Source organism: Micromys minutus, assembly GCF_963924665.1.
Source record: "Micromys minutus genome assembly, chromosome: 17".
Classification (NCBI taxonomy): Eukaryota; Metazoa; Chordata; class Mammalia; order Rodentia; family Muridae; genus Micromys; species Micromys minutus.
Window position 1 is genome coordinate 29191004 of NC_137952.1, and position 26139 is coordinate 29217142.

Consider the following 26139-nt stretch of genomic DNA (forward strand, 5'->3'; position numbering starts at 1 on the left):
GAGGAGCTGGATCACAAATGAAATCTCTTCTTGTCAGAACTTGGGGAGTTGAAATATATGACCATCCATTCCTATCCACAAAGCATGCTGTGCCAAGGTGACAAAACCAATAGTCTGGACGAGGCAGAAGAGTGTTAGATTTCAAACACATCTAAAAGGAAAACCATGAAAGAGGGAAATTCAAAGCTGAAAAAGAAAACCCATGTGCTACTTATAAGGCTACTTCAGCCACACCGGTTAAGCTAAACATCTATACAATTATATTGGATCAATTTCTCTTTTCCATAGGAGAAATCTCAAATACTCATATTTTTTGGCTTGGATAAAAATAACAAAGGGTTAGTTATCTGAAGAAGAGGAGAAAAACCTGGGTCAGAGCAAAGTGTTCCCAAATAAGTAGAATTGTGAAACAGATAGCAAAAGATTACAAGGAAACTACAGCTAAGAATGAGTGTGGTGGTAATGCCTACCTGTCAACTCAACACAACCTAGAACCACCCAGGAAATGTCTGTTGTCTATCTTGGCTTGACCTATGGGCATGTCTTGGGGGGTGGTGCTGAGTATTGATTGATGTGTGTGGGTCCAGACCACTGTGGAAGGCTACATCCCCTATGCCCAGGGTCCTTGACTATATATCTATCTCAGCTTGACCTATGAGCATGTCTTGGGGGTGGTGCTGAGTGTTGATTGATGTGTGTGGGTCCAGACCACCGTGGAAGACACCATCCCCTATGCCCGGGGCCCTCGACTGTATGAGAACGGAGCCAAGCAGGAAGTCTTGCACGCACTTATTTCTCTCTGCTCTTGACTGGATGCGACGAGACTGGATGCTTTGGCGTCCTGTCAATGAGACTGCTCTGCTGCAGCTAGACCCTGGTGTGACAAGGCAAACAAGCCCTGACTCCCCTACACTGTCTTCTGTCCGAGCTGAGGTTAAACTAGGAAAATTTCAGGAGGAAAACTCATTTAGAAAAAAAGGACATAGCAACACAAAGGTGCTATTATATGAACCCACTAAAGCCCACCACAGGCAGCCACAAAGCCCTTCGCCTCAGTCTGAACATACATTCTCAGAGTCAGCAGTGCAGAACTGAAAAACCCCAGGAGAAGAAAGACTTCAAAACCACCTCCTTCTCAAAAAAAAAAAAAAAAAAAAAAAATTATTTTGACCATTATGATGCAGCTAATGAATTTAATTTTACCCTTTCCGCACTGACAGGCCACTGCCGGTGTTTGTCAAAACTGATAACAAAATATGTTGTCTGTCTCCCCACAGCAAACCCCTGCTTGTTCCCTCACCTGCTCTCATAATGCGTCCTCATTTATAACCTGTGACAGTTGTGCCACATTTCCTACTCATTACTTAAAAAACCCAGCACAGTCATCTTGGAAGGCTTTGTATTAGAAATCGGTTTCCTGAGGAGAGACAACCCTCACTTTTCAGAGCATGAAAGATGGCTTCGTTTCTATTACCACCTTTTGCCATTGAGGAAATTTTTAATATTTCTGATTATAACAACCAATGGGCTTTCCTATCTCCTTCATTAATCAAGTAAAGAAAGCTGAGTGTGACTACAAAATACCACACCCAGAGCACAGAGCATTATGAGTCAATTCTAGACACCAGGGCTCTGGGCACTGCAATATCTCCTCTCCCCCCTTAGCTTCGCCCCACCCCCCCCCCCATGCTAGGGATCAAACCAGGGCTTTATTCATACAAGGCAAGCACTTACCACCTAGTTGCAGCTGCGCCCCCAAAATTCATGTGGAAATAGCATAGAGGAAAATGGTTCAAAAGGATCTTGAAAATAAAGTTAGGAGCTGGAAAGATGGTCCAGTGGTTAAGATCACTCGATGCTCTTCCAAGGACCTAAATCCAGTTCCCAGCACCCACATCAGACAAATCACAACAGCCTGTAACTCCAGCTCCAAGATATCACACACCATCTTCTCATATCCACAAGGACCTCCACACATGTGGCGTATACTTACACAGACACATACACACGGACAACATACAGTTTTTAAAGAACAAAGTTAGGAAGCCAGGGAGATGGCCCAATGGTTAAAGCACGTCCTGCTCTTGTAAAGGTATCTGAGTTTGATTCCCAGCTTTCATGTCACACAAATCACAACTGCCTATAACTTCAGCTCCAGAAGATCTGATTCCCCTTCTGGACTCCACAGGGACCTACACTCGAACATGCACATATTCACAGGCAAGGATACATGTGCGTGCACACATGCACACACACATATAATAAAAAAATCTTTTTTTTTAAGAGAGCTAGTGGATCCCCATTTTCTGATTTCAAAACTTCCTGAAAAGTGAAATTAATCAAGGGATGTGGTACTAGAACAAAGGGAGAAAGATGAATGAACAACACTGAGTCAGCCCATACACTTATGATCAGTTGACCTTCAAAAAATGGACCAAGACAATCCATCAGGAAAAAGAACATTAAAAAAAAAAAAACCTCAAACTATGAGTTCAAAGCGAGCCTGGCGACCTTGTCTCTGAATAAACAGTAAAAAAGAGCCAAGCACTCGGAGGAGCACTTGCTTAGCATGTACAAGCATGGTGCTGGGTTCACCCTGGCACTACAAAAAAAATAATAATAACAACATATGCACATATCTAACGTATACACATAAAGTAGCCAAAAAATGTAATATATAGTTTATTCTGAACATTTAGCTTTTAGGAAAATGTAAACCACAACGCAATGGCAGCTCATACATAAGAATATCTTAATCAAAAGTAAGAGAGTGAGGGCCCCTGCCACTCATGCGCACTGCGCAAAGCCATTCCACTGTTCCTCAAAACACTAAGCATGGGCCAGGCTGGGAACACATGTCTCTAACCCCAGCACTCAGGAAATAAAGCACAATACAGGAATTCATGCAGCCTGCACTGCATACAGACTCTCGGGTCAGCCTGGACTAAATGATAATATTATCTCAAATGGGGGTTGGAGTGCTGGGTTAGGTGGTTCCGTGGGTAAAGGCTGAGTTTCATTCCTAGAACCCATAGACAGAAGAGAACAGACTCCCATGTGTTGTCTTCTGACCTCCATACTCGTGCACAAGTGGGCAGGGAATGGGCACACACATGAATGCACACACACACACACACATACACACATACACATAAACGCACACAATATCAATCAACCAATCAATTAATTAAAAACAATTCTTTTCTAAGAAAAATAAAGTTAAAGTTAGCAAATGTTCCAGCAAGGACAGAGAGGGGCAGTCGAGAGCAAAAGTACTTTCCAACATGATTAAGCAGAAATGAAAAGAAAAGGCAGGAAAATGGGAGGTTCCTCTACCCAAAGTTCATGCCCAAGGAGAAACAGAAATCTTGAAAGTTATTCAAACAGGAAAAAGAAAAAAAAAAAAGGCATGGAAGAGAATGGTTACTAAAGTTGGTGATGGTTTTACAAGAAAACCACCTATACATGAAAGGTTCAGTAGTTCAACAAGTCTAAGTTTCAAACAAGCCCATGTCACACACCCTGAACTAAAAGCTACCTTCTGCCTGCCTATGTGAAAAAGAATCCATTATCCCCACTGTATACAACCCTGGGTGTGATCACCAAAGGTACAGTTACTAAAATGAGTGCGAGCGAGTTGGGCCTTGTGACACTGAAGGCAAGGTTATTTGGGGAAAGTACGCTCAAGTTACCAACAATCCTGAAAACCATAGGTGCACAAATGCAGTCTTGCTGGTTTGACAGTGATGTCATACAAGTCATTCCACTCACTACCGAAGACTACACACTGTCAGGAAAACACCATCGCCATGATCTTTCTGAACCACCAAGCAGCCTTACCCCATGTGCAGTCATCAAGAAGTATTTATTAAATTATAAAGAAAATAAAACACTGCCCAATTTAAAAAAAAAATGTCCCAGCAATACCCAAGCATGGATTCCAAGAGACATAAAAACCTATTTCCACAGAAAAACCAGAACATAAACGTTTGTAGCATTATCCACAATATCAAAAAATGTAGAAACATTCCAGAAGTCTAACAAGTTCTTGGCTAAATAAAATGTACTACATTCATACAGTGAAAAATTATTAGACAAACTAAAAAGAAAGAAAGAAAGAAAGAGAGAGAGAGAGAGAGAGAGAGAGAGAGAGAGAGAAAGAAAGAAAGAAAGAAAGAAAGAAAGAAAGAAAGAAAGACTAAGCCAAGGGTGGAGATGCATGGGCAAGCATGGTGGTGCATGGGCAAGCATGGTGGTGCATGGGCAAGCATGGTGGTGCATGGGAAAGCATGGTGGTGCATGGGCAAGCATGGTGGTGCATGGGCAAGCATGGTGGTGCATGGGCAAGCACGGTGGTGCATGGGCAAGCATGGTGGTCTTCATGCTTGCACTGAAGGAGGCTGAAGTTGGAAGATTAAAAGTTTGAGGCCAGCCTTGGAAACATTACTAGATCCTACCTCAAAAAAAAAATGCCTACATGAATAAACCTCAAAAGTATTATGTTTACACGGCCCCTGAACTCAACCAATCTCTGATAGCCAGAGAAAAACACACACAAACGTAAACACACACACACACTCACACACAAACACCATGCAAATATGCCAAAGGAAGGAAATTATAAAAGACTACATGTATTACCATGCCACTGTAAAAAATATCCTGAAAAGGCAAATCTACGGGGACAGAAAGTACATTAGCATGTGCCTAGGTCAGAGTCCTAGGGGTGAGACTGACATCCCAAAGCTGACCTATCCTGATGCTGGTACAACTCCTGTAATACAGTAAGAACTGTTAAAACACTTGCCTTAATTAATAACTTTATGAAACATAAAATATTTCAAAAAAATATGCTAAATGAAAAAAAAGAAAAAAAAAAAACAGATTCACACTGCATAACCACAAGTATGACACCCAGGAAAAGGTGAAACTGTAAAAGGACACATCCAATTCACGCTTGGCAGATGCCAGAGAAGGAGGAGGAGTCAGACCTCACCGGAGCTCAGGAAACCACACAACCAACAGCTACCTATGGTGCTTGCTCCGTGTGTTCTGACAAGTATATACCTGGGAAGGGCACACATTTTATTCTAAGCAAATGTATATCTTTCCCCCACCACCACCAAAACAAAAACAAAACAACCCTAACCTTTTTTCCAGACAAGGTTTCATGTGTTACCCAAGATAGCCTGGCTCAGGTATCCTCCTGCCTCAGCTTCCTAAGTAGGTGTCTATACCAGGTTAAAATGTAGACATTTTATTTACACTGCAGAAGTGGGATGAGGGGAACAGCAGTATCTGGAAGCTGAGAGCATTAGAACGAGCACCTTGAAAGCGGTCCAGAATTCACCCACACGGAGCTTTACAGCACCCGAGAATGTCTCCCATGCCTGTCATCAACACGAGAAGCCGGGCTGTCCTCTGTGGTAGAGCACTGGCCAGACAGGCAGCGTGCCCTAGCTCCAGTCCCCACTGCTGCAAAACAAACCAACTAGGAAATCACAGGAATGGGGAGACGGTGTAATACTGCCTGTGACAGTCAGATGGGATGTGCACGTTTGCGGTCCCAGGACTAAGAGGACTAAGGCTGGAGGAGCATGTGAGGTCAAGGGCAATATGGGCAATTAGTGAATTCCAAGGTACCTTGGACTAGGACAGAACCTACCAATGGAGGGAGGGAGGGAGGGAGGGAGAGAGGGAGGGAGAGAAGGAAGAAGGGAGGAGAGAAAGGGAGGAGAGAATATTGCCTATATCACCGTAATAATATAGTCATACCTGTGAGTCCCCTCCCTTGAGACTTAAAATCAAAGTTAGAAAACAATGTCCCTGTAAAATATAAACTAGCGAAAGTCAACATAAAACTTATCAGTTATCTAGTTAAGTCCATTAGTTTCAGGGGCAAACTGTACTGACAAAGCAAGTCCTAAGAAATTCCCAAACTTTGTCACCTAATTAAACTAAGCAAATCATATCCTCTGTTTAGACCTTTGTTATATATTATTTATTGATTATTACTCTGGGGGTGCATGGTGTTGAGGTGGGTGGGTGGCAATGTATATGATCCGCCATGGCATGTGTATGGAAACCAGAGGGCAACTTTATCTGCAATGGTTCCACCTTTACGGGGACCAAATTCAGGTCTTTGAAGCATCCACGGAATCATCCCAACAGCCTGGATAGATCTGTTTTTGCTTTGTTTTAATAAAAAGAATTAGAAATTTTAACCTATTTGGAAAAAATAATAAACATACCTCATATCTAATTAATCTGTTTGAGTAAGAATTTTTATTATAAAGTGGAAAGAGCTACAGACTTATCAGTGTTCACTAATATGATGTTCTGGGGAGAAAGATCTTAAGTATCAGAGCTACATAGTTACTAAACCACCTCTACAGAATGGGATGAATTGCAGGAACGTTAAACAACCTGGAAGACTATCTCTCAGAACCTTTGTGATCCTAAAGTCATTGCTACATATAACAGCAGGAGCTAGTAGCCAGTCATCCAAAAATAACCAGTGCATTGTTTACAGTAATTTTAAAAGGAGCATTTAGGATTTTTGACTAACATGAATCAACCCCTCAAAACACAATCTGTGTTGGACAGTAAGTAAAATTATACTTTGTGTTCTGCAAAACTCAAATCAGATCACAGACAGGGGAACCATCAGTCTTCCTGACACTGCACTCTTTAAGAATAACTACAGCTAGCCAGACAGTGATGGCTCACACCTTTGGTCCCAGCACTCAGGAGGCTGAGGGCAATGGGACCTCTGAGTTTAAGGTCAGCTTGGTCTACAGAGTGAGTTCCAGGTCAGCCAGAGCTACACAGAGAAACCCTGTCTACACATACACGAATAACTACAGCTATACAGAACAACCTTCATAGAGAAAAAGCAAGAGAAAAACAATGGGCTATGAACAAGTCTCTTGTGTTCTATCACTAAGAGACCAGAGGGAGGCTCCATTCGAGCCTGCCTTTTGCAGCTGAGAGTCACATAGCATGCCCACTTGTCCAGAGTCTCAGCGTCACCCCAGAGTCACACATTTTAACACAGGTCTCAGATTTTCAGGCTGAACTATTACACTTCCTGCTTACTTCATCAGAAAACCACAAGAACAAGTCTGAACTCATGCAAACCTGAGTTCCAATTCAACAGTAGACACAGGGCCATGTTGAAAATAAAAAGATATTAGAAGATTCTACAGTGGACCCCTAATGCAGCCAAAGCTGAAAGCTTTCAAATGTTTTCAGAACGAACCTTGGTTTGTCCCTTTAACTTAGGACAGATTTCTACTTAATGTCTCAAGTTCCAGTAACTAAAATGTAAACATAAAGACTTTTATTTAATAATGAACTTCAAAAGCATATATCACATATATAATGTTGTGCCTTTTTATATATTAACCTTCATTGGGGGGAGCACACCATGATACATGTGTGGAGGTTAAAGGGCAACTTTGGGGAGTTGGTACTCTCCTATCATGTTGGTTCCAGGGATCAAACTAAGGTCATCAGGTTTGGAGGCAAGCACCTTTGTCAGGTTTTCTGTTTTTCAATCCTGCTGACACTCGACATCCAGCTAAAGAAGGCATAGCCACACACATAGAATCTTGACACGGGTAAAGGCAGACCTAAGCGGTCTCTGAAAGTACCGAGCAACACGTGAGGTGCTGTGTAGTATGTTGTGCATGAGGCTTAGTGTAACCAGGGCCTTAGGTTCTGCCTCCAGCACCAAAGAAATGAGAAAGGTGATATTAATTCAGTGGTTGGACGTGCAAATTAGCATAAAGCATTGGGAATGGTAAGAAATGAGCAGAACAAACAAAATACAGTGGTGGTGTCAGCAAGTACAGTGGAGCCAGCGGTGCAAGTCAGTGTTGGGGCTGTTGACCTAGCTCTCACAAACCCTGTCTAGACATCAACACAAGGGGGCTCTCACAAAACCCTGTCTAGACATCAACACAAGGGGAGAGGAGGTGAGAAAATAGTTTCCCTAATTCTCTTGCAATTTTCTCTCAATCAGAAAGTACAGATATATCATGTGAGATATATTATTAATAAAAAACTGTCCATAATATTTTATTCTGACATGCCTGGAGATCTAACTTGCAGCAAGATAGTATATCATTATATCTGTGTCTTAAAAGTAATCAGACTGTCAAGCACAGGCAATATTCAAATTAGAGTATGAGTAATGTCTTCTTTACCATAAAAGTTATTAGAAAACAGTTCTTAGATGTGATTTCTATAATGTGACTATTTATTTAAACAAACTTGTCTAAATCACTCCATATGCATCAACAAGCAAGCAGGGGCTGGAGAGATGGTTCAGGAGTTAAGAGCACACGCTGTCTTGCAGAGGCCCAGTGTTCAGTTCCCAGCACCCACGTGGCAACGCATAACCATCAGTAACTCCAATTCTAGGGGATCCAGTGCCCTCTTCTGGATGCAGGCACAAATGCAGTGCACATACATAGATCCAGACAAAACACTTGTATACCTAATTTTTTAAATCTTTTATTTAAAAGGGTAAACAAAGAGTATTGTTTTTGCTTCAGACCATCTCCATGGCTTATATAAAATCTGGCTGCAGTTCTGTGGACCGCTATGTTTCTGCAGTTACACCAAGCAAACTATTTTCTTTCAATATAGTTTACATATACTGGGATCTGAGGCTGAGCAAAATTTTAAGTTATCTCTCAGCAATCAAGCTCCTTTCATGGAATAACTTCTGAACAGCATCTCAAAGAGCTGGTGGGCTATCCTGATGCACAGATTGGGCACCGTAAAACTGCAGGCTCGCTGTTTCATAAAACGCCCTAAGCATCGTTGCCAGCCTACGGAGTCCTTCTGACCTACAGAACGCCAATCCATATTAACCTCAGGGGGTTGGATATTTCTAGAGACAAAATCTGAAAGGAAGCAGCCTGGCTGGGAGATTCCACCTGCTCACTTATCCCTGGCAATGCATGACAACCCTCAGTGAATTAATTCTCCTCTCTTATATTCTGACCGATGTTCTTATCTGCTTGGCTCATGTGTAGCAAAATATGAGTCTCAGTGGTACCTGCCTAGAGCACTGGAAACCCTCAGGGATTGCTGAAGTCGGCTCCTTCATTCAGGTGTCCTCAAGATGAGTTAGGGGCCCAGATTAGAGGCTTGTAGGTTAAATCAAGTACAGAGGGGGGTAAAAGGCGCTGCACCAACCTAGTGGCAATGGACGATTCTATTGACTACGAAGTGCCACTCTGTGCCAGTTCGGAGTGTTTTGACTTACTCCCACTAGTTCAATGGAGGTAGGCAGACATTTGTGTGTGCCCTGGGGCACGCTGTTTTGATGTCTTGGGCCTGAGGGCCTTAGCTAAATTTTCTGGCTCCTATAGGACTACCTCACAGGAAGCTCTCTTAATCTTTCCAACAAAGGAGTGTTCCTCCTGTCGGCTACCCCCATCCATCAGACTTTAGGCGAGCCCTCTTCTTCCCAGAGCAAAATAACCTATTAGCATTGGCAATCTGCCGAATACCAATTGCCCAAATGCCAGGCACTCCTTTCTTGGGGGTTCCAATCTCTCCAAGGCTATATAACCTGGCAGATTGTTCGGGGCTAAAAGTGCACCCTGGGTAGGGCTGGAGACCTCAGGGTTGGCAGGAAGGGGTTCGCTAGGGGATCTAGGGAAGCATGTCCTGGTGACCTGGAAGCTATTTTTGGTGGGCACAGGTTTAGGGACAGAGATGCCCAAATGTGCCTTTGAGGGCCTCATGCGTCACATTTCTTTGCTGCTGCTGAACAACCAAGTCTGAGCTGAGTCTGTCAGGTTTTTTTAAACTGAAAACTAGAATTTGATCATTGGCACTGCTGCCCAAGAGATGAGAATTCTGGGAAATAAAATTTATAGGTAGTTGCTACAGCTACAGGATTAAGATTGAAACACGCTAGCATCATTTTGTGGGGATTCTTAACGTGTGTCAGAATGAGAATTAGTCTGAGAATTAGGCTTCATTTACCACCAGCTTTATGCTTTTATTTTTAGTTTTGACTGACTCCTCTCAGCTTGTCAACTAAGATTGAAGTTTTGCTGACAGTAATTCCTCCTCAGTAAGTATATTTCTGTTGTTTTACTCAACTATACCAGAGTAAGTGAGATAAACACATTAGAAGAAAAACTAAAGACTTCACACTTTTTAGCTTTTCTATCGGAAGCAGCTTGACTCAGCCTGAAATGCCCTCTATCCATTTCCAAGTCCCATTTGGGCTTTGGCAATCTTTCATAACCTAGATCCAATTTTACCTCTATTGACAACTATTGATTATCTCAGAGTCCCCCCTACCCCATCTCCCATTTGCACTGTCAAAGCCTATCAGATGCCTTAATCCCCCAACCCACAATACTTATAGCTTATAAGTAAATTCTTAAAATAACAAGGGCACTTACTAATTCTGTCTCCGTATGCTCTGAGTTATGGAGAATACATGTTTGGAAAACAATGCATAAAGATGCAATGATCAGAGGCTGGAGAGATGGCTCAGCGGTTAAGAGCACTGCCTGCTCTTCTGAGTTTGATTCCTAGCTCACAATTGTAACTCCAGTTACACAGGAATCTGGTGCCCTCTTCTGGCCTCTATGAACATTGCATGCATATGGTGAACATACCCATATAAAATAAAAATAAATAGGCAAGAGGATGAAAGACATGAAACTGATAAATATAACATCAAAATGGTAGCACGAACCATTTTTACAATCCTGCCAGTCCAAGGACGACTCTGCATGTGTAAACAGAGCAAGAGTAAGATCATTCCAAATACACAAATTAGAAATGTGAGATTCAATCTTTGCATCTTCTCTCTTACTTTCTACATCCAATGAACAAGACTCACTAATCTTCCTTACAAAGGCCTCTCTATCAGGAAGAGACTCTCAAACCCAGGCAGTACAAGAACCACATGGAAACCGTGTTCTAAAGGGCTGTGGAGGTAGAAAGATGGCTCCGTTGGTCAAGTGCCTACCTTCTAAGCACAAAGACCAGAGCTCGATCCATACAACCCCTCTAACAACAACAACCATGGATCCTGGCACGGTGGCACGCACTTGCCATCTCAGCAGAGACAGGCAGAGATCCCTGGCTTGACATACTTGGTGTTTTACAGGCCAGAGAGAGACTGTGCCTCAAAAAAGGTAGATGGTAGCTGAAGAACACCATCAGAGGTTGTGTTCCTTTGGCTTCCATGCCTGTGCACACATGTATGCACACCAACACTTATGAGTATACACACACACACACACACACACACATATATGTATATATTATATATATATATATATATATATATATATATATATATATATATATATATATATATATATACACACACACACACACACACACACATACATTTTCTGAACTTGCTCTCCAGTTTCTGGTTCACTAGGGCTGAAGTGTAGACAAGAATTTACATAGTGAGTACTCACTAGAAATGTATGTATGTATGTATGTATGTATGTATGTATGTATGTATGTGATCCAGCAACCACAGTTTGAAAACCACTGTTTTGCTGGTCTGTGGTGATGCACACCTTTAATCTCAGCACTGGAGAGGCAGAAACAGGTAGATCTCTGTGAGTTAGAGGACAGCCTGGTCTATAGAGCAAGTTCCAGGACAGCCAGGGCTACCCAGAGAATCCCTGTCTTGGAGAAAGGAAAAAAAAAAAAAAAAAAACAAGCAGAAAGAAAGAAGAAAGGAGGAAGGGAGAGGAGAAGGGAGAGAGGGAGGGAAGGAGGGAGGGGGAGAAGGAGGGAGAGAGAAGACCACTGCTTTTATCCATTCCTTACTCCCATGCTTTTGACAGGGTTCACAGTTTCTGCAGAAGGAATGGGAGCTATTATGGGTTATAAAATAGGAAGCCGCTTTGAATGATGCATGAAACAGCTAAATTTGTTCTGCTCTTGAATGAATTCTCTTAGTGGGCAATAGTTTCTGCAGCTTTCGAATGATCACTCACACCCCAGAGTGAGTCTTAACAGCACTTCTGGAGTGGTCCTGAGCACTTCTCAGTACAAACCAGCAGATGAGGTCATGGTCATGCAAGTCGTCAGAAGAGGGGTGGCAACCACAGCCATTGTCAAAGGGGCGTTTTCTGCAGATGGGTGAATGGAACTATTGTACACAGACTCAATGGATGCCAAGCATGTGGCCCAATTATTCGGCCTGTATGAGCATGGCACGGAAGGCTCTCCTTAGAGAACTTGATTCACACGTTTGTCTTTTGTATCCACAGGCAAAAGCCTAGAGATTTTCTACCTAAGAGTCTTTACCAAGCTCCTGCCTTTTAAACCTAGAACATAAATAAGCTGGAAAGATTTAAATGTCATCTGTAGAAATAAAAGGCCATTTCAGCTGGTAAAAAACAAATATACGAGTTCGTACTGGTCAGAATACTGACGGCAGAGGGGGTCAAGTGAGGTAAGAAGTCCATGATTCACATCTAGGGATCAGTCTCAGAAAAACTGGAGTTCAATAGCTCAGCGGACAAAGGCTTGCTATGCAAGCACCAGGACCTGGGTTTGAATCCCAGGAACCCACATAAAAAGCTGGGCATGGTAGCAGGTGCCTGGAGAGACAGAGACAGAACTGCCAGGGCTCACTGCCCAATCAGGGGGGCACCAGGTTTAAAGAGTGACCCTATGTCACAAAGCGGAGTGGAACAGTTAGGGAATCTACATTCGGTCTAAGCACCCTCGCATGCACACGCAAAGACACGCACAGAGTGGATGGGGTACGGGAGGGGATGTGTGGGCCTGGAGAACTATGTACTCTCAGATCCCATTGTCCTTAGACCATCTTTCACTCTCCCTGTATTTAAGGTAGCTGTATTGATCACCAATGTCCAGAGTTTGAATGGAATAGAAGACCTGTTTCAATGCCAGAATATGACTGGGTATTTTTACATTCAGGGGTACACTGACCAAAAAACATGGGGGTGACATGGCTTAGAAGCGCTCAAATTGTCCAGCTGCATAAAAGTCAGAACAAACAAAAATCACAAAGATGACTGAATACCATGGGCCAAAACCAGAAAACCAGAGGGACAATGACTGTTCCAGGTCACCGGGCTGGTCATCATGTTGCCCATCCTTTTCAAGTTCGCTGTGTTGTACGAGCCCTGGCAAGGCACACCCAAGGGAAGAGTGGCCCACGGGCAGCTGCCCCATGAAGCAGGGCCAGCTAGTTCAGACAGCATGTTATAGACGAGGCTGTCTGTCAAAGATGAATTCACCTTGATATAACCCTCACTGGAGACAGCTGGGCACTACGGTTCACTTGGAGGTCTACATCCTATTCTGAGTAATACTGATGTTGGGGATCGTAGTACAAGAACTTAATGCAGCTATGAAGGATGCTACATGCAAAATTGTAACGCTGGCAGACCACCAAGGTTCCATGAAGCACTTATGGGATGCTATTCCTTTGGCACGGGCTCTTTATGCTTTATATATTGGATGGGAAATAAAATGGCAAAGACAAAAACTGAAGGAGAAGAGGAAAAGGTGCTTACAGGGCTCTGTGAACTCAACAAAGAACAACTGCAGTTTTCAGAGATGTCAAAGGTCATATGAACATCACTTTGCGTGCTTCCCCTTCTCACCGGGGAGGAGTCCTTTGGCGAAAATTGGTCTGGGAGAAATGGATTAAGATGAAAGGAGTTATAGAGTTTCGAGATGCTTATTGTTTTCAGGTAAATATTTTGGGGCATCATCGCTATAGTCAGTCATACACCAGAAATCAAAACATACGTTTTGGTTCTTGTTTTCTGTTTTGGGCTGTTTATAGGCCTTAAGCTGGGTGCTGTAAATTCTGGGCTCATGACTGACAGCTAGCTCTCACTTCGTCCTCGATTAAGTTCTCGGGTATGATTTGCCATCAAAATCTGTTTTTACTATTCCAACGCAGCAATTATTACCAAAAACGCCTTGCTTCTGGTATAGAATTACATGTGTCAAACCTGTGCATAAACCACTGCAAATCTGTAACAAAAATGTCGGTGTAGTGGCCAATCACCTATAATCCAAGCACTTGGGAGGCAGAGGCATGTGGCTCTCTGGGAATTCAAGGTCAAAGCTGCATAATAGAGAGTATACCTCAAACAAACAAACAAACAGCCTATTTTTAATGTCTGGTGCTACGATGGATGAGTCTCTCAGGGATGAAGTAAATGCAACATTCCATGTTCTCTCATTACATGGTTTGCTGACTTGCCTCATCTATAGCACATTCAGGCCAAGTCTTTAATAGAATTCAAATTCATACAAATACCCGTAAGTAAAATCTGTTGTGGTGAATATTTTTGAACCCCCTGAGTGCCAGTGACACCCCATAAACAGAAAGAAGAATGAGGAGGCAATCACGTAACCAGAATTTACTTTCTGTGCCAAGAAAATATATTTTATAAAATATCCAATTAGTTTTATACAATATTTAATGCTGAAGTCAAGGAGCCATACAAGTGCTTTTAGAATTCTGGGAGGCGAATTTTGTAGTTATCTTAATTTCATGAGCTAGAGACTAACTGGCTTTCATTGTAACAGAGATCCTGAGACAGCATAATTACCTGTTCACTAATTTTTTTTTTAGAGAAAAATCAATATTCATGAAAATACAACAGCTTTGTGTTTTCTCTGTGAATAAAATTATCTTAATTTTCTACCAACAATTCTTCTGCATTAATGAAAGCAAGGGACCATCTTACAAAATAGGGAGCAGAAATTCTTAGAAAAGGCAAACCATAGTTCAGAATTAGACCTCCTCCTAAAACCAAAGGCCCAGGAAGACAGAGGAAGAGAAATGAGAACTCCTGGACTTTGTCAAAGGACAGTTTGTAGAAGTTGGTTTTCTTCTTCTACCATGTGGACACCTGGAATCCAACTCAGATGTCTACCTTGGCAGCAAGCACCTTGACCTGCTGAGCCATCTCACCAACCACATTGTTACATTTTAAAGAAAGGCTCTAATAAAAAGTTAAACTATCTCAAGATAGACTTTTAAAACCTCTTTGAGACTAATTAGAATTCATGTAAGGCAATTTATGATTTAATCTGACTTATTTTCCTTTTTTTAAAAAAACTAAGATTTTTTTCCCCCAATTCTACTTTGTGGTTAAATTTCCAATTCATTTTCCTTTTGCTATGAAATAAGCGTTATATTTCCATTATATAGATGAGGAGATTATGGGGAGTCAGAATAGGGAATGAGCAAGATTAAGAATGAGAAGACGTTGGTTTAAACACAGTAAAGCCACCGACTAACAGTAAGTAAATTCCTTTGACCTCTGGGACCCGCCTTTTCATCTATAAAACAGAAGCAATACTCCCCACCTCTTTCCTGTGGAGCTTAAACAATGTGTCTAACAGAATGCTTAGTGTATAATTAGCCATTCAGCACAGGGCCCACCAACCAATCCACCAAGCCATTTCCTCATTTGCTACAATGAATATATAATCAATCCATAGTGCCATTGTGAGGGAAATGAGTTACAGACAGTGAATGCAAAGGTCCCTGGCAAGCCCAGGACTCCACTCATGCGTTCTCTTGCTCCCTCACTCCTGCTCTCAAAATGACTAGCTGGGCCACAGTAGAACCCAAACACTGGCCCCTTGGTGGGACTACCTCTGCACACGCGGCTTATTTATAACACTAACAGAACAATCTGCTTAACCTGACTGCTTAATCTGTGATTTAAATATGTCTCAAACCAAACCTAACACTGTTCTACGGTGGCTTTGTAGTTCAGTTTTCACCCCCCCCAAAAATATTATAATACCTCTTTTGAAAATACTTGTCCAAAAGATATTGCTACTAGAATGCCTGCAATATATATTTAATAATACACAAACTATTAATACATAATACATAAATATAATGCATAAGCAAGTCTAGACATTTGAATTATCCCATTAAGGTTGACTTAAGATCCTAGTTAGTCTTTTTCCTTTTTCACTTTTTTTATTTTCTCCCAAATAAAAAGTCAAGTAGTAAATGAGTAGAGATTTGCATAGAAAAAAAAAAGGAAACAGAAGACTGGGAAATATGGATCAGATCCGAATGTAGGAGGGAATGACCTTCAAAACTGGCTATTAGCACTGTTCTTCACAGGGGAGCAATTACACTTACAACCCTATGTGTATTTTCATTTCTCCTGATCTGCCGATGCATTTCCACATCAGAAAGGATAGCAAAGCAGGCTGCTGATTGGGAGAACCTTCCTTGCAAAGACAGAAGGCATTCTGGTTGCCTTCCTAATTACATCCTGAAGGCCAGCCCCTCTAACTGCATTATGAAATGCCGCTAAACCAATACCTGGGCAGAACTACCATAGGACTGAAATTCACCAAACATGGCTTTCATGACACCGACCAATGATACATTTCTAATTCGGTACTGCCCTACATGGTCTCTGGTTACTTCAAAAGTCATCAAAATATTTCTAAGATAGACACCGTATCTAAATGAAAGTATAACACTTTAAGAAAAAAAGGAGTTCAAGTCATCACCAAAAGATTTAATATATAGTATTGCCAGTCTTAAAAGTATTAAGAATAATGTGTAGCTAAATAGGGAGCCCACTCCTCCCTTCCATATTAAAAACTGTACTGAATGTTTAACAAGCAAGAACATGTGGACACACGCATATGGTCACACACACAACACACAGTAGAAATACAGAAAGGAAAAGTTGCTAAGAAAAGCTCAATCCGTAAATGTTTTACTTAAAAAGCTACATATAAATATTAGAATCATATACTGTCTTTTATCAAGCCTTTTCTCATAATGGGTAAAAACAAAAGCAAAACAGCATCTAAATAGTAATGTTAAAGAAAAAAAGGCAAATATGCTACAATTCCTGTGTTTTAGAGACTACGCCAAAATCATTATGTGCAATGGTTAACACATCTAGACTGTGCATAGGAACTATGATTAATTCTTGTAACATTAAATTATAAGGGCAACAAAAAAGATAAACACAGGCATAGTAGAATATAGTAAATGTTATCCCACTAAGGCCAATTTAACTTTAAAACGTTCTCTTTTTTTCCCCCTCAATGACATTAAAAACCATCACCGATTACAATATTAAACAACCTCACCACAATAGTAATCAACCTCACCTGTTCTAGGAAGAATAAAAAGTTGCCTTTCCTGAGACCGAAAAACCACAAGGTTATCGACCGTTTTTTAGAGGAGGTGTTACATTTGCACCCTATACCTTGGCAAAAGTTAATGATCTACTAGGAAATTTTATGTCACTATAGACCACAAAAGTATTAAGATGTATGAAGCCTAAACCTCACACTGCCCTCGGCAGGCTATTTTACACATTTGTTAAATTTTTAAGCCAAGGGATAAAGACTTTTAAAGCTCCTGAAAATGTGCTCAAACTGCGAAGGTGTCAATTCCATGTTTTCTCCTCCTCCATTAAAACAAGGTGGGGGGGGGGGGCTGTACATAGAAACAATGACACCACAGAAACAAAAAGTAGCGAGCCACTATGGAGTCGGGAAACAACACACACCGTCTCTCCATCTTACCGGAACCCTTTCATTTCACCGCTCGCATTTTTATGGGCATTTAATCTGTATTAAGTAGACTTCAAAAAGACTCTACTCAATCTCCACTCCCCTGGATCTTTGGCAGCAGTCAGCACTTAAGCCCAGGGCTTGGGGGCGGGGGAGGGGGAGGAGGGAGGGGAGAGGAGGGTACAGAGGAGGAGGTTGAACTGAGCACAGTCAGCATTAAGCATCTACTCTCTACCCAGGGTCTTTCTCACATTTTTTTAATGGTATTGTGCTCTGTCAGCCAAACGATAGATGATAGACAGACAGACAGACAGACAGACAGAAGATAGATGGGGGCACCTGAGGGTAAGATCTAGGCGGGTTTGCATTTTTCCCCCCACATCTGTGCTTAGAAGCCTCCTCCAGGTTCTCGCAGGAAAGGAAAGGAATCAGGTGATCAGGTGAGACCCTTCTGGGTCCAACTCAAATTTTCTTCTCCACAAAGAGCAGTTTTTGGTAGTGAGCGTAGGCAGGGTCCTCTGGTTGAAGAACTAAACCTGAGAGCATTGTCGGTGTTTTCAGCCTCTGACTTTATAAAGGACAGGCTGCATTCCCAGGGAAAACCATATATGCCTCCTGACGCGCCACCCAGCAGTAGTGAAGGGACACAAGCAAGGGGTTGTAAAAACCAGGTTCTGAAAGAAATGCTGTACGGCATTATTGCATTGTTGGCTTTTCCGTAAGTCTCCGATCCTTTCCAGCCACGGCTAACCTCCAAATCGTTGGAACTTGTTGCTAAATCTTTGCCTCACGCCCCCCAACCCCAGAAATAACCAACACGCTGATATTTGGGGATCAAAAGACGAGGGAAGGAGCTAGATCCTCAAAGCACAGAGGGCTGGGAGCCTTCAATAGGCCACTCTGCATGGGCTGCGCGTTCTGTCTGACTCACAAACGCTCGGGAGAAATTATGACATAAACCTTTATCCTTCCAACCAGGGAGATAAAGGCTGGCTGGCGGGGCTGGCGGGCCTGGCGGGGCCCGGGGGAGCCTCAGCCCGCGCCCCTCGACGGGGCGGCCGGGGCAGGCATCTCCCGCCCTACACGCCTAGCCCGGGCTGCCCGCCCAACGTGCTGCCTATCCGCCGGCTGGAGAAGCCGAGACCCGGGGTCACCGCCCGAGAGGGCACAGAGCAGGAGTTGCGGGTGCGGGACGCGACTCACCCCGCAGGGGCGCGCGGCGCGCGGAACCAGCCCCCGGCTGAGCTCGGGCTGGGATGCCGCGCGCCGGGCGGTGCAGCTGCCGGGCGGACAAAGCGCCGCGCCGGGGTTAGAGCTGGAGCGACCCCGGGCGGCGGCCCCCCGCCAACTTAGCCGAGTCTGGGGAGCCGGATCCCGCGAGCGAGCGGGCGGGCGGGCGGGCGAGCGACGCGGCGCTGACCTGGATGGTGCAGGTGTACTCGCTGTCGTCCAGCAGCCGCACGGTGCAGCTGTACTCGCGCTCCAGACTCCTGCTGCTGCCGCTCATCAACCTGCTCAGCATCTTCCCGCCCGCTCGCCCGTCCTCGGGAGCGACGCGGCAGCGCTGCGGACTCCGGACCCGTCGCCCCTCAGCGCGGCAGCTCCGCGCCGGCCCTTAGCACCTGCACCATCACCCTGGCCGGATCGCCACGGCTGCCTCCTCCCACCCCACTCTTCTTCCTTCTACAGAGCCACCACCGCCTTCCCCCAAACCCCAAGCAAGCTGGGTTCTCTGCCGGGCGCCCCACTGCCCGTGCCCAGCTCATGGGGCGGGGCCTAGGTAGGGGGCCAATGGAGGTCAGCGCGGCGGAACCGATTAGCAGGAGAATGAGCCAATCAGGACAAGGAATGGGGATGATGAGCGGGCAGAGGAAGCAATCACCGCAAAACAGCAGTACTGAGCCCAGTCGGGCCAGCCCCTTAGCGCCCCGAGCCCTCGCTCGCTCCCTTCGCGGGCGGTGGTTGGTATGGATGCTGTTTGTCCTGGGCCGGGCCATGTGTGGACACTTCAGAAGATCGATGTCTACAAGCTGGAATAACATTTGAGCTGTTTCAGGAGTCAATTCTCGCACCCTGCAACACCCGGCTCCTACTCTCATGGAAGCCAAAGCGAGGAGGCGGCACCTGCAGAAAACAGTCACCCGCGATTCCCGACCTGGAGGCTGCCCCCACCTGTGCGCTGCCCTAAGTCAGCTCCATGAGCCCCTGTGCCTCGAGCACCCTTATTTTGGCGAACATCTGTTTTACAATCGCTATTTACTCTGGTGCAACCACAGAAGCGTGTAAGCGCCCGCGTTTAGCGCTTAGAAAACCCTAGCTCTAACCCTCCTTTTATTTTCAGGAGACAAAAGGAGGCTGAGGTGTGCTCCTTAGCTGGGCAAGGAACAGGAAGTGGTGGACCTTTCCTTGTACTTTTAGAAAGAATTATTACACCTTCAGACTTCTGCAACGAAACAATAGGTCAGGAGCTGTATAGCACAAAGAAAGGGGAGGAGGATTCCTTTCCTTTGTGTCCTCCCCATCTGCAGACTTAAAGTTCCTTTCCAGAACTTCACTAAGAGACAGTCACCTTCAAAGACTGTATTATTAATAGTATCAATGTGTGCGTGTGCATGGAATAGGAACACTCAGGTGCCACGCGCGGGTGTGAAGGTCAGAGGACAACTTGGTGGGATCGGTTCTCTCCTGCCACCTTTGTGTGGGTTTCCGTGATCAACCTCGGGTTCCCAGACTTACCTAGCAAGCACCTTTACCCACTAAGCTATTCCACTGGCTCTACCTTCAAAGATTTCAATGAAAGGAAATGTTAACGGGGAATTAGGTTGGAATAGGGGTGTAACTCAGTGGTAGAGCCCTGTCCCAGCAGGTGACAAGACCCAGCACTGAAACAATGTCAATGCAAAACATTAGACTTGTGAGACACATATTCATTTAAAATATGGAATTATGAATTTCTTATTGCATGTATGCTCTTAGTATATCAGCATAATAATAGATAACTATTAAAACCCATACTAGACTAGAAAAAAATATCTGACCTTTTTGGGGAGAGGGGTTTCAAGACAGTAGTTTATTTTGTAGCTCTGGCTGTACTCAAACTCTCTATGTAGAGCAGGCTGTCCTCCAACTCAGAGATCCACTTGTCTCTGCCCCCCCCCCAAGTGCTGGGATTAAAATCATGCACCCCTATGCCTAATCCTACCTTAATTTTATCTGCATGTTTGCCTGAATCACATCCAAGACTTAGCATTTGCTAATTAAGGGCTGGTAGTAGCTCTTAACATTGAACTACATCCCCAACTTTTACATTTTTGAGACGGAATTTCACTATGTAGCCCAGATAACTGCAAATAGATCCCCTTCAAGTCCTTCAGTGTTTAAAGTAGAGGTGTTTGACACCTAGCTGGCTCTCGACCTTAACAGTATGTTTCACTAGTATCTTTGGATTCCAATACCACCACCACCACCTACTATCACCTTAGTATTGTGGACTGTTCACTTGCTGCATTTAGTAGCCATGAGAAGACGTTCTTTTCAGTGCACTCCTGACATGCTTACGAGAATAAAACCAGTCAAATTCTCTGTCTACTTCACAACCGGGCCAGTAGCCTGGGGCCTGGAATATAGAAGGAGGCATTCTATAAACGATGAGCTAGTAAATGGAATGATGGGTATGCTATTCCAGCTACAACTCCAGAAAGATCTTTAAGGAAACTAGGAAAGGCTGGAGAGATGGCTCAGCGGTTAAGAGCACTGACTGCTCTTCCAGAGGTCCTGAGTTCAATTCCCAGCAACTACATGGTGGCTCACAACCATCTGTAATGAGATCCAATTCCCTCTTCTGGTGTGTCTGAAGACAGCTACAGTGTACTCATATACATAAAATAAATAATTCTTGAAAATATTAAAAAATATCTTAAAATATTTTCATTCCTTGTGCTGACAAGATATCTCAGTGGGTGGAGGTGCTTGTTGCCAAGCATGACAAGCAGAGTTCAATCCCCAGGATCCGCATGGAGGAAGAAGAGAACCAACTCCTGTAATTTGTCTTCTGATTGTCACACATGCACCATGAAACTTGCATACAGATGCACAAATGCATACGGAGACATACACACATACAAATAAAATTTATTTATATATATATATATAAATACTTCAAGAGCGTCAGGAAGGTCCCATAGCTAAGCATAAGCATAAGTATCTCTGGGTAAATCCAGCCTTGTTGTGTAACTGGGAGAAATGGAAATTTTCAAGCAGGAAGCACTTTTGTTGAAGGCAAAGTTACTACTTGTTACAAAATCTAAAAGAGGAAGGAAAAACATCCAAGAAGCTAGACTACGTCCATTACTGTGATGATGGGGATGTATCTTTAACAGGTTATGCAAATAAGCAGCTGTTAGGATAAAAAGGCAAAGCACAGGAATGTGAAAGCTGTGAGGAACTGGATGCTCCGAATGCTGTCTCCTAAGTGCGATGGTGGGCGTGGTCAGGAAGGCAGGGTGGTGGCAGCTATGCAGAGTTTCCAGTAGCATCCCAGCTCAGCCAGAGAAAAATCACATCTGCCTGGACGCTCCCAGGTCAAGAATCACCTGTCTTTGTGCATAAGAAGCATCTGCAGACTGTCCTTTGCTCTCTGATGAGTAGAGGGTAGAAAACAGTGAGAGACAAGAGTCTAGTACGAGCCTCTAAAAGATGAGCAGATGAGTGGGGGGGGGTACTGGAAAGATGGGGTTCCAGTAGAGTCAAACTGGAAAAACCAAATGCTTAATTTTTCTCAAGGTTCTTGAGCCCAGTACAGAGAAGGATTGTCCATTAAAGGCTCCATATGAGGCTGGGGTTGGAGCTCAGTCAGTCGAGGGCCTGCTTAACTTGCAGAACACTCTGGGTCCTAGTCGATAAACGCACAGAATAGGGTGGGCTGATGTACCTCTATGACCCCAGCACTCAGGAGGTGGAGGCAAAAAGAATCAAAGTTCAAGGTCATCCTTCTGCTACAAAGTGGATTCCAGGCCAGCCTATGCTAAGACCTTGTCTCAGGACAAGGCTTAACAAAATCACAAGGCTTCTTGTGCCTTTGAGAACCAGTGTTGTGCTTTCATGTCTTTAAGTATAAGGAAGCTATATTTAAAACAAAATTGCAAATTACAATGGTTGAGAACCCCACCTTCCAAGTTACCAGGATGCTAGCTCCCTTCTCTATTGTGAAGGAGTCCCCAGGTATCCCTGTTTCATTTCTGGTTTCCTGACAACAGCAATGTAAGGGAAAGAGTTTATTTTCATTTTAATTCCAGGTTACAGACCATTATTGTGAGGTAGACGAAGCATCGGGAACTTAAAGCAGCCACCCACACCCTGTTGCGTGAAATTTATATTTAAAAAAAAAAAGTCATCTCAGGCTAACGCCAGCTAGCACCGGCAGACGGCCTCGGCGTGTCTCCAGCCCGGCGGACAGGGCGAAACAGCATTTTTTTTTTCTTTTAACCAGGGGCTCTTTCCTCTTGTCTCACTAAATTTTCATTCAACAACACCCACAGTCAGAGCAGAGAGAATGAATACATAAAGGCTACTCTACTGACCTTCTCCTCTTTTCTACACTCCAAGACCCCCAAGGAATTTGCCTTGTCTCTCTCACAGATGTGCATGCATGCAAGTCTTACCACTACTATTAACCTAATGAAGACAACCCCCCACAGACAGAGCCACAGTCTGATAAAGACAGATCCTCACTGAGACTTTTCTAGTGACTCTAGATCGTGTCAAATTGATACTAACAGTCACATCAGGGAGGTACCAGCTCCCAGATATGCCTGAAATATCTGGATGCTTTTTTTTTTTTCAGAAGCCCCACCCCTCCCCAGCCACGCCCTGCTGGTCTCTCCAACTGGAGGACTGCATTGCTCTAAGTTTTGGCAGGAAGGAGTAAGAAGCACCTGGTTTTGTTTTTCTTTAGCCTGACTTTTTTTTTTTTTTTTTTTTTTAATACAGAGTCTCTCTACATAGTCCTGACTGTTCTAGAACATACTATATAAAGTAAGTTTGTCAGGCAGCTCTTGAATTCATAGAGATCCATTTCGGTCTCCTTGTTGGGATTAAAGGCTTGTGGTTCAGCACTGTGTCGTCTTTTCTTATGCGGAGCATCATTAACTCGAGTCCTTCTCATCAGAGTCTCTCTACAGTACACTGCACAGACTAAGGTCTGCTTTCTGGGGCTAGAGATGTGGCTCGTTAGTAGTGTTCTAGCGCGTGGGAGACCTTTCTGTCTCGAGCACCAGGAGAAAACAAGAGAAAAGGGGGGTGGGCTATAATTGTTTATATTTTGAAAGGTATGACAGAGCTATCCTGAGGCTTTGTGGACTAAAAGGGTAAGTACCCCAAGTTCTCAGACTGGACAGCTTCCTGTCCTTAGCAAAAATCCCTTGACCATGGTTAGGTCATCCTGAACCAACAACTCTTAGGTTAAAGTCCACTTTTAAAGTCTCATTTTTCTGTTCCAGATACTATCTTTTCCGTGGATGATTGAACTAGAATGTAATCTCCATGCCCAAGGGGTGACCTTGACCTCAGAGTCAATGGGACCACTGCATTTGTTTTTCTATCTTTTTTTGATTTTTTATTTGTTTTCTCATCCATTATATCCAACCACACTTTCCCCTCCCTCCTACCCTCCCAGTCATTCCCCCAACCCCTTCCAGCCCGCCTTTATTTCCCTTCAGAAAAGGCCAATCCGAAGGTTATTAACCATACACGGCACATCAAGTCGCAATAAGATTAAGCACTTCCCCTCATATTAAGGCTGAACAAGGCAACCCAGTAGGAGGAAAAGGGTCCCATAAGCAGGCAAAATCATCAGAGACAGCCCTACCCCCACGGTTATGAGCCCTGCAAGAAGACCAAGCTGTACAACTATATAACATATATGCACAAGGCCTAGGTCAGACCCGTGCAGACTCCCTGGTAGTCAGTTTAATCCCTGTGAGCTAGGAACCCAGGTTACTTAATGGTTGTCCCCCTAACATCCACACACAAACACACACACACATGTATCCACACACAAACATACAGTTTAAGAGCATTTCTTTTTTTTCTTATTTAGTTTTTATTCATAATCATAAACTTAACTTTGCAATCCAGCTAGACTTTAAGGGGAATGAGGAAAATACGGAGCCCAAAGAACTTCAGTGAGAGCAGAGATTATAGGATATTGCGAGCAGATGGGGTGGGAGTGCTCTCCTGAGCTACAGAAAGAATGGTTTGATGGGTAAAATGCCAGCAAGTCAAAAGAAATTAGAGTTGTCCACAGTCGGAAATGGTGTTCTTCTTGCTGGTCTTGCCATTCCTGGACCCAGAACGCGCCATGGCTTCCACAATGTCATACTTTCTTTCACCTTCCCAAAGACCACATGCTTCCATCAAGCCACTCAGCCTTGGCAGTGCAGATAAAAAACTGGGAACCATTTGTGTTTGGTCCAGCATTTGCCATGGACAAGATGCCAGGACCTGTGTGCTTCAGGATGAAGTTCTCATCCTCAAATTCCTCTCCATAGATGGACCTGCCGCCAGTGCCATTATGGCGTGTAAAGTCACCACCCTGGCACATGGATCCTGGAATAATTCTGTGAAAGGAGGAACCCTTATAGCCAAATTCTTTCTCTCCAGTGCTCAGAGAGTTTTCTGATGTCTTTGGAACTTTGTCTGCAAACAGCTCGAAGGAGATGTGGCCCAAGGGCTCGCCATCCGCCATGGTGTCGAAGAACACGATGGGGTTGACCATGGCTGCAGCAGGAGGTGAAAAGCGACAGCAGTGTCTGCAAAGCCAACAGCATTTCTTATAAGGACTGAGTAAAGTCTTCGTATGTTGATCCAGGAAGATCCAGTCCCTCGGTATAATCATTTCCCCAGCAAACAATAAGGAACACAGCTTTAATTTCCTGTCCCTCTTACATCTCAACTTCTGCTCTAAGAACATTTCCATCTCTCTGTCCTCTAGACACACCAAGAAGAAAGAAGCAAGCTTTGAGCTTCTTCCCATCCTGATTACAGGGACAGGGCTCCTGCTCCACCCAGAGATCTGCCCACTCAAATAAAGCATCATTCTTCTACCTGAAGCATCTGCACTCAGAATAATGGCTGCTTCACACGTTCTGAGTGTGTTAGATTAAGAATTACTTTAATATGTGTCATTAAGCAATTGATATCATTTTCCCTTGAATAAGTATTCTCTGTTGTCAGGACAGAATCCCACCTCCAGTTTAAGAGACAGATTTTCCACCTTTCTAGACCTTTGCCTCTCTTATACTAAGAATTTCTTCCTTTACATGAAGATGTGCTTTTTATTCACAAGTATATTTGCCGAACATTTAATGTCAGATACTGTGATAACATCTTTTGAGTATATAAGACATAGTTCAAATATGAGAAAAGAAAACAAATCAGGAAGTTCTCGATGTAGGAGAGAATGTTGGATAGATATATATACACTTAGCCACAACACAATTGCTCATAGCTCAGTTAGCTCTGAGGTTTGTTGATTTTTTTTCATGTATGCACAATACACGGAGCATG

At 43.7% G+C, this 26139-nt stretch overlaps 2 protein-coding genes across 5 annotated transcripts in view; both read right to left on the reverse strand.

Moving 5' to 3' along the window:
- The window catches only part of FRMD5 (FERM domain containing 5), a gene marked incomplete at both ends in the record, with an annotated part of 253846 nt that extends 234739 nt beyond the window's left edge, over window positions 1-19107 (reverse strand). For all 4 annotated transcript variants that reach the window (XM_080931318.1, XM_080931317.1, XM_080931316.1 and 1 more), the window contains one exon: window positions 18995-19107. In XM_080931318.1, the coding sequence (XP_080787444.1) occupies window positions 18995-19096 (102 nt within the window). The remainder of the gene's footprint in view (window positions 1-18994) is intronic.
- A 5754-nt stretch (window positions 19108-24861) lies between these two features.
- LOC308431503 (peptidyl-prolyl cis-trans isomerase A-like) lies at window positions 24862-25348 on the reverse strand (the record flags this gene model as incomplete). Its single annotated transcript, XM_080931010.1, is given in 3 exon segments — window positions 24862-24953; window positions 24956-24982; window positions 24985-25348. Coding segments are annotated over 3 exon segments (483 nt in total).
- Window positions 25349-26139: the final 791 nt, after the last annotated feature.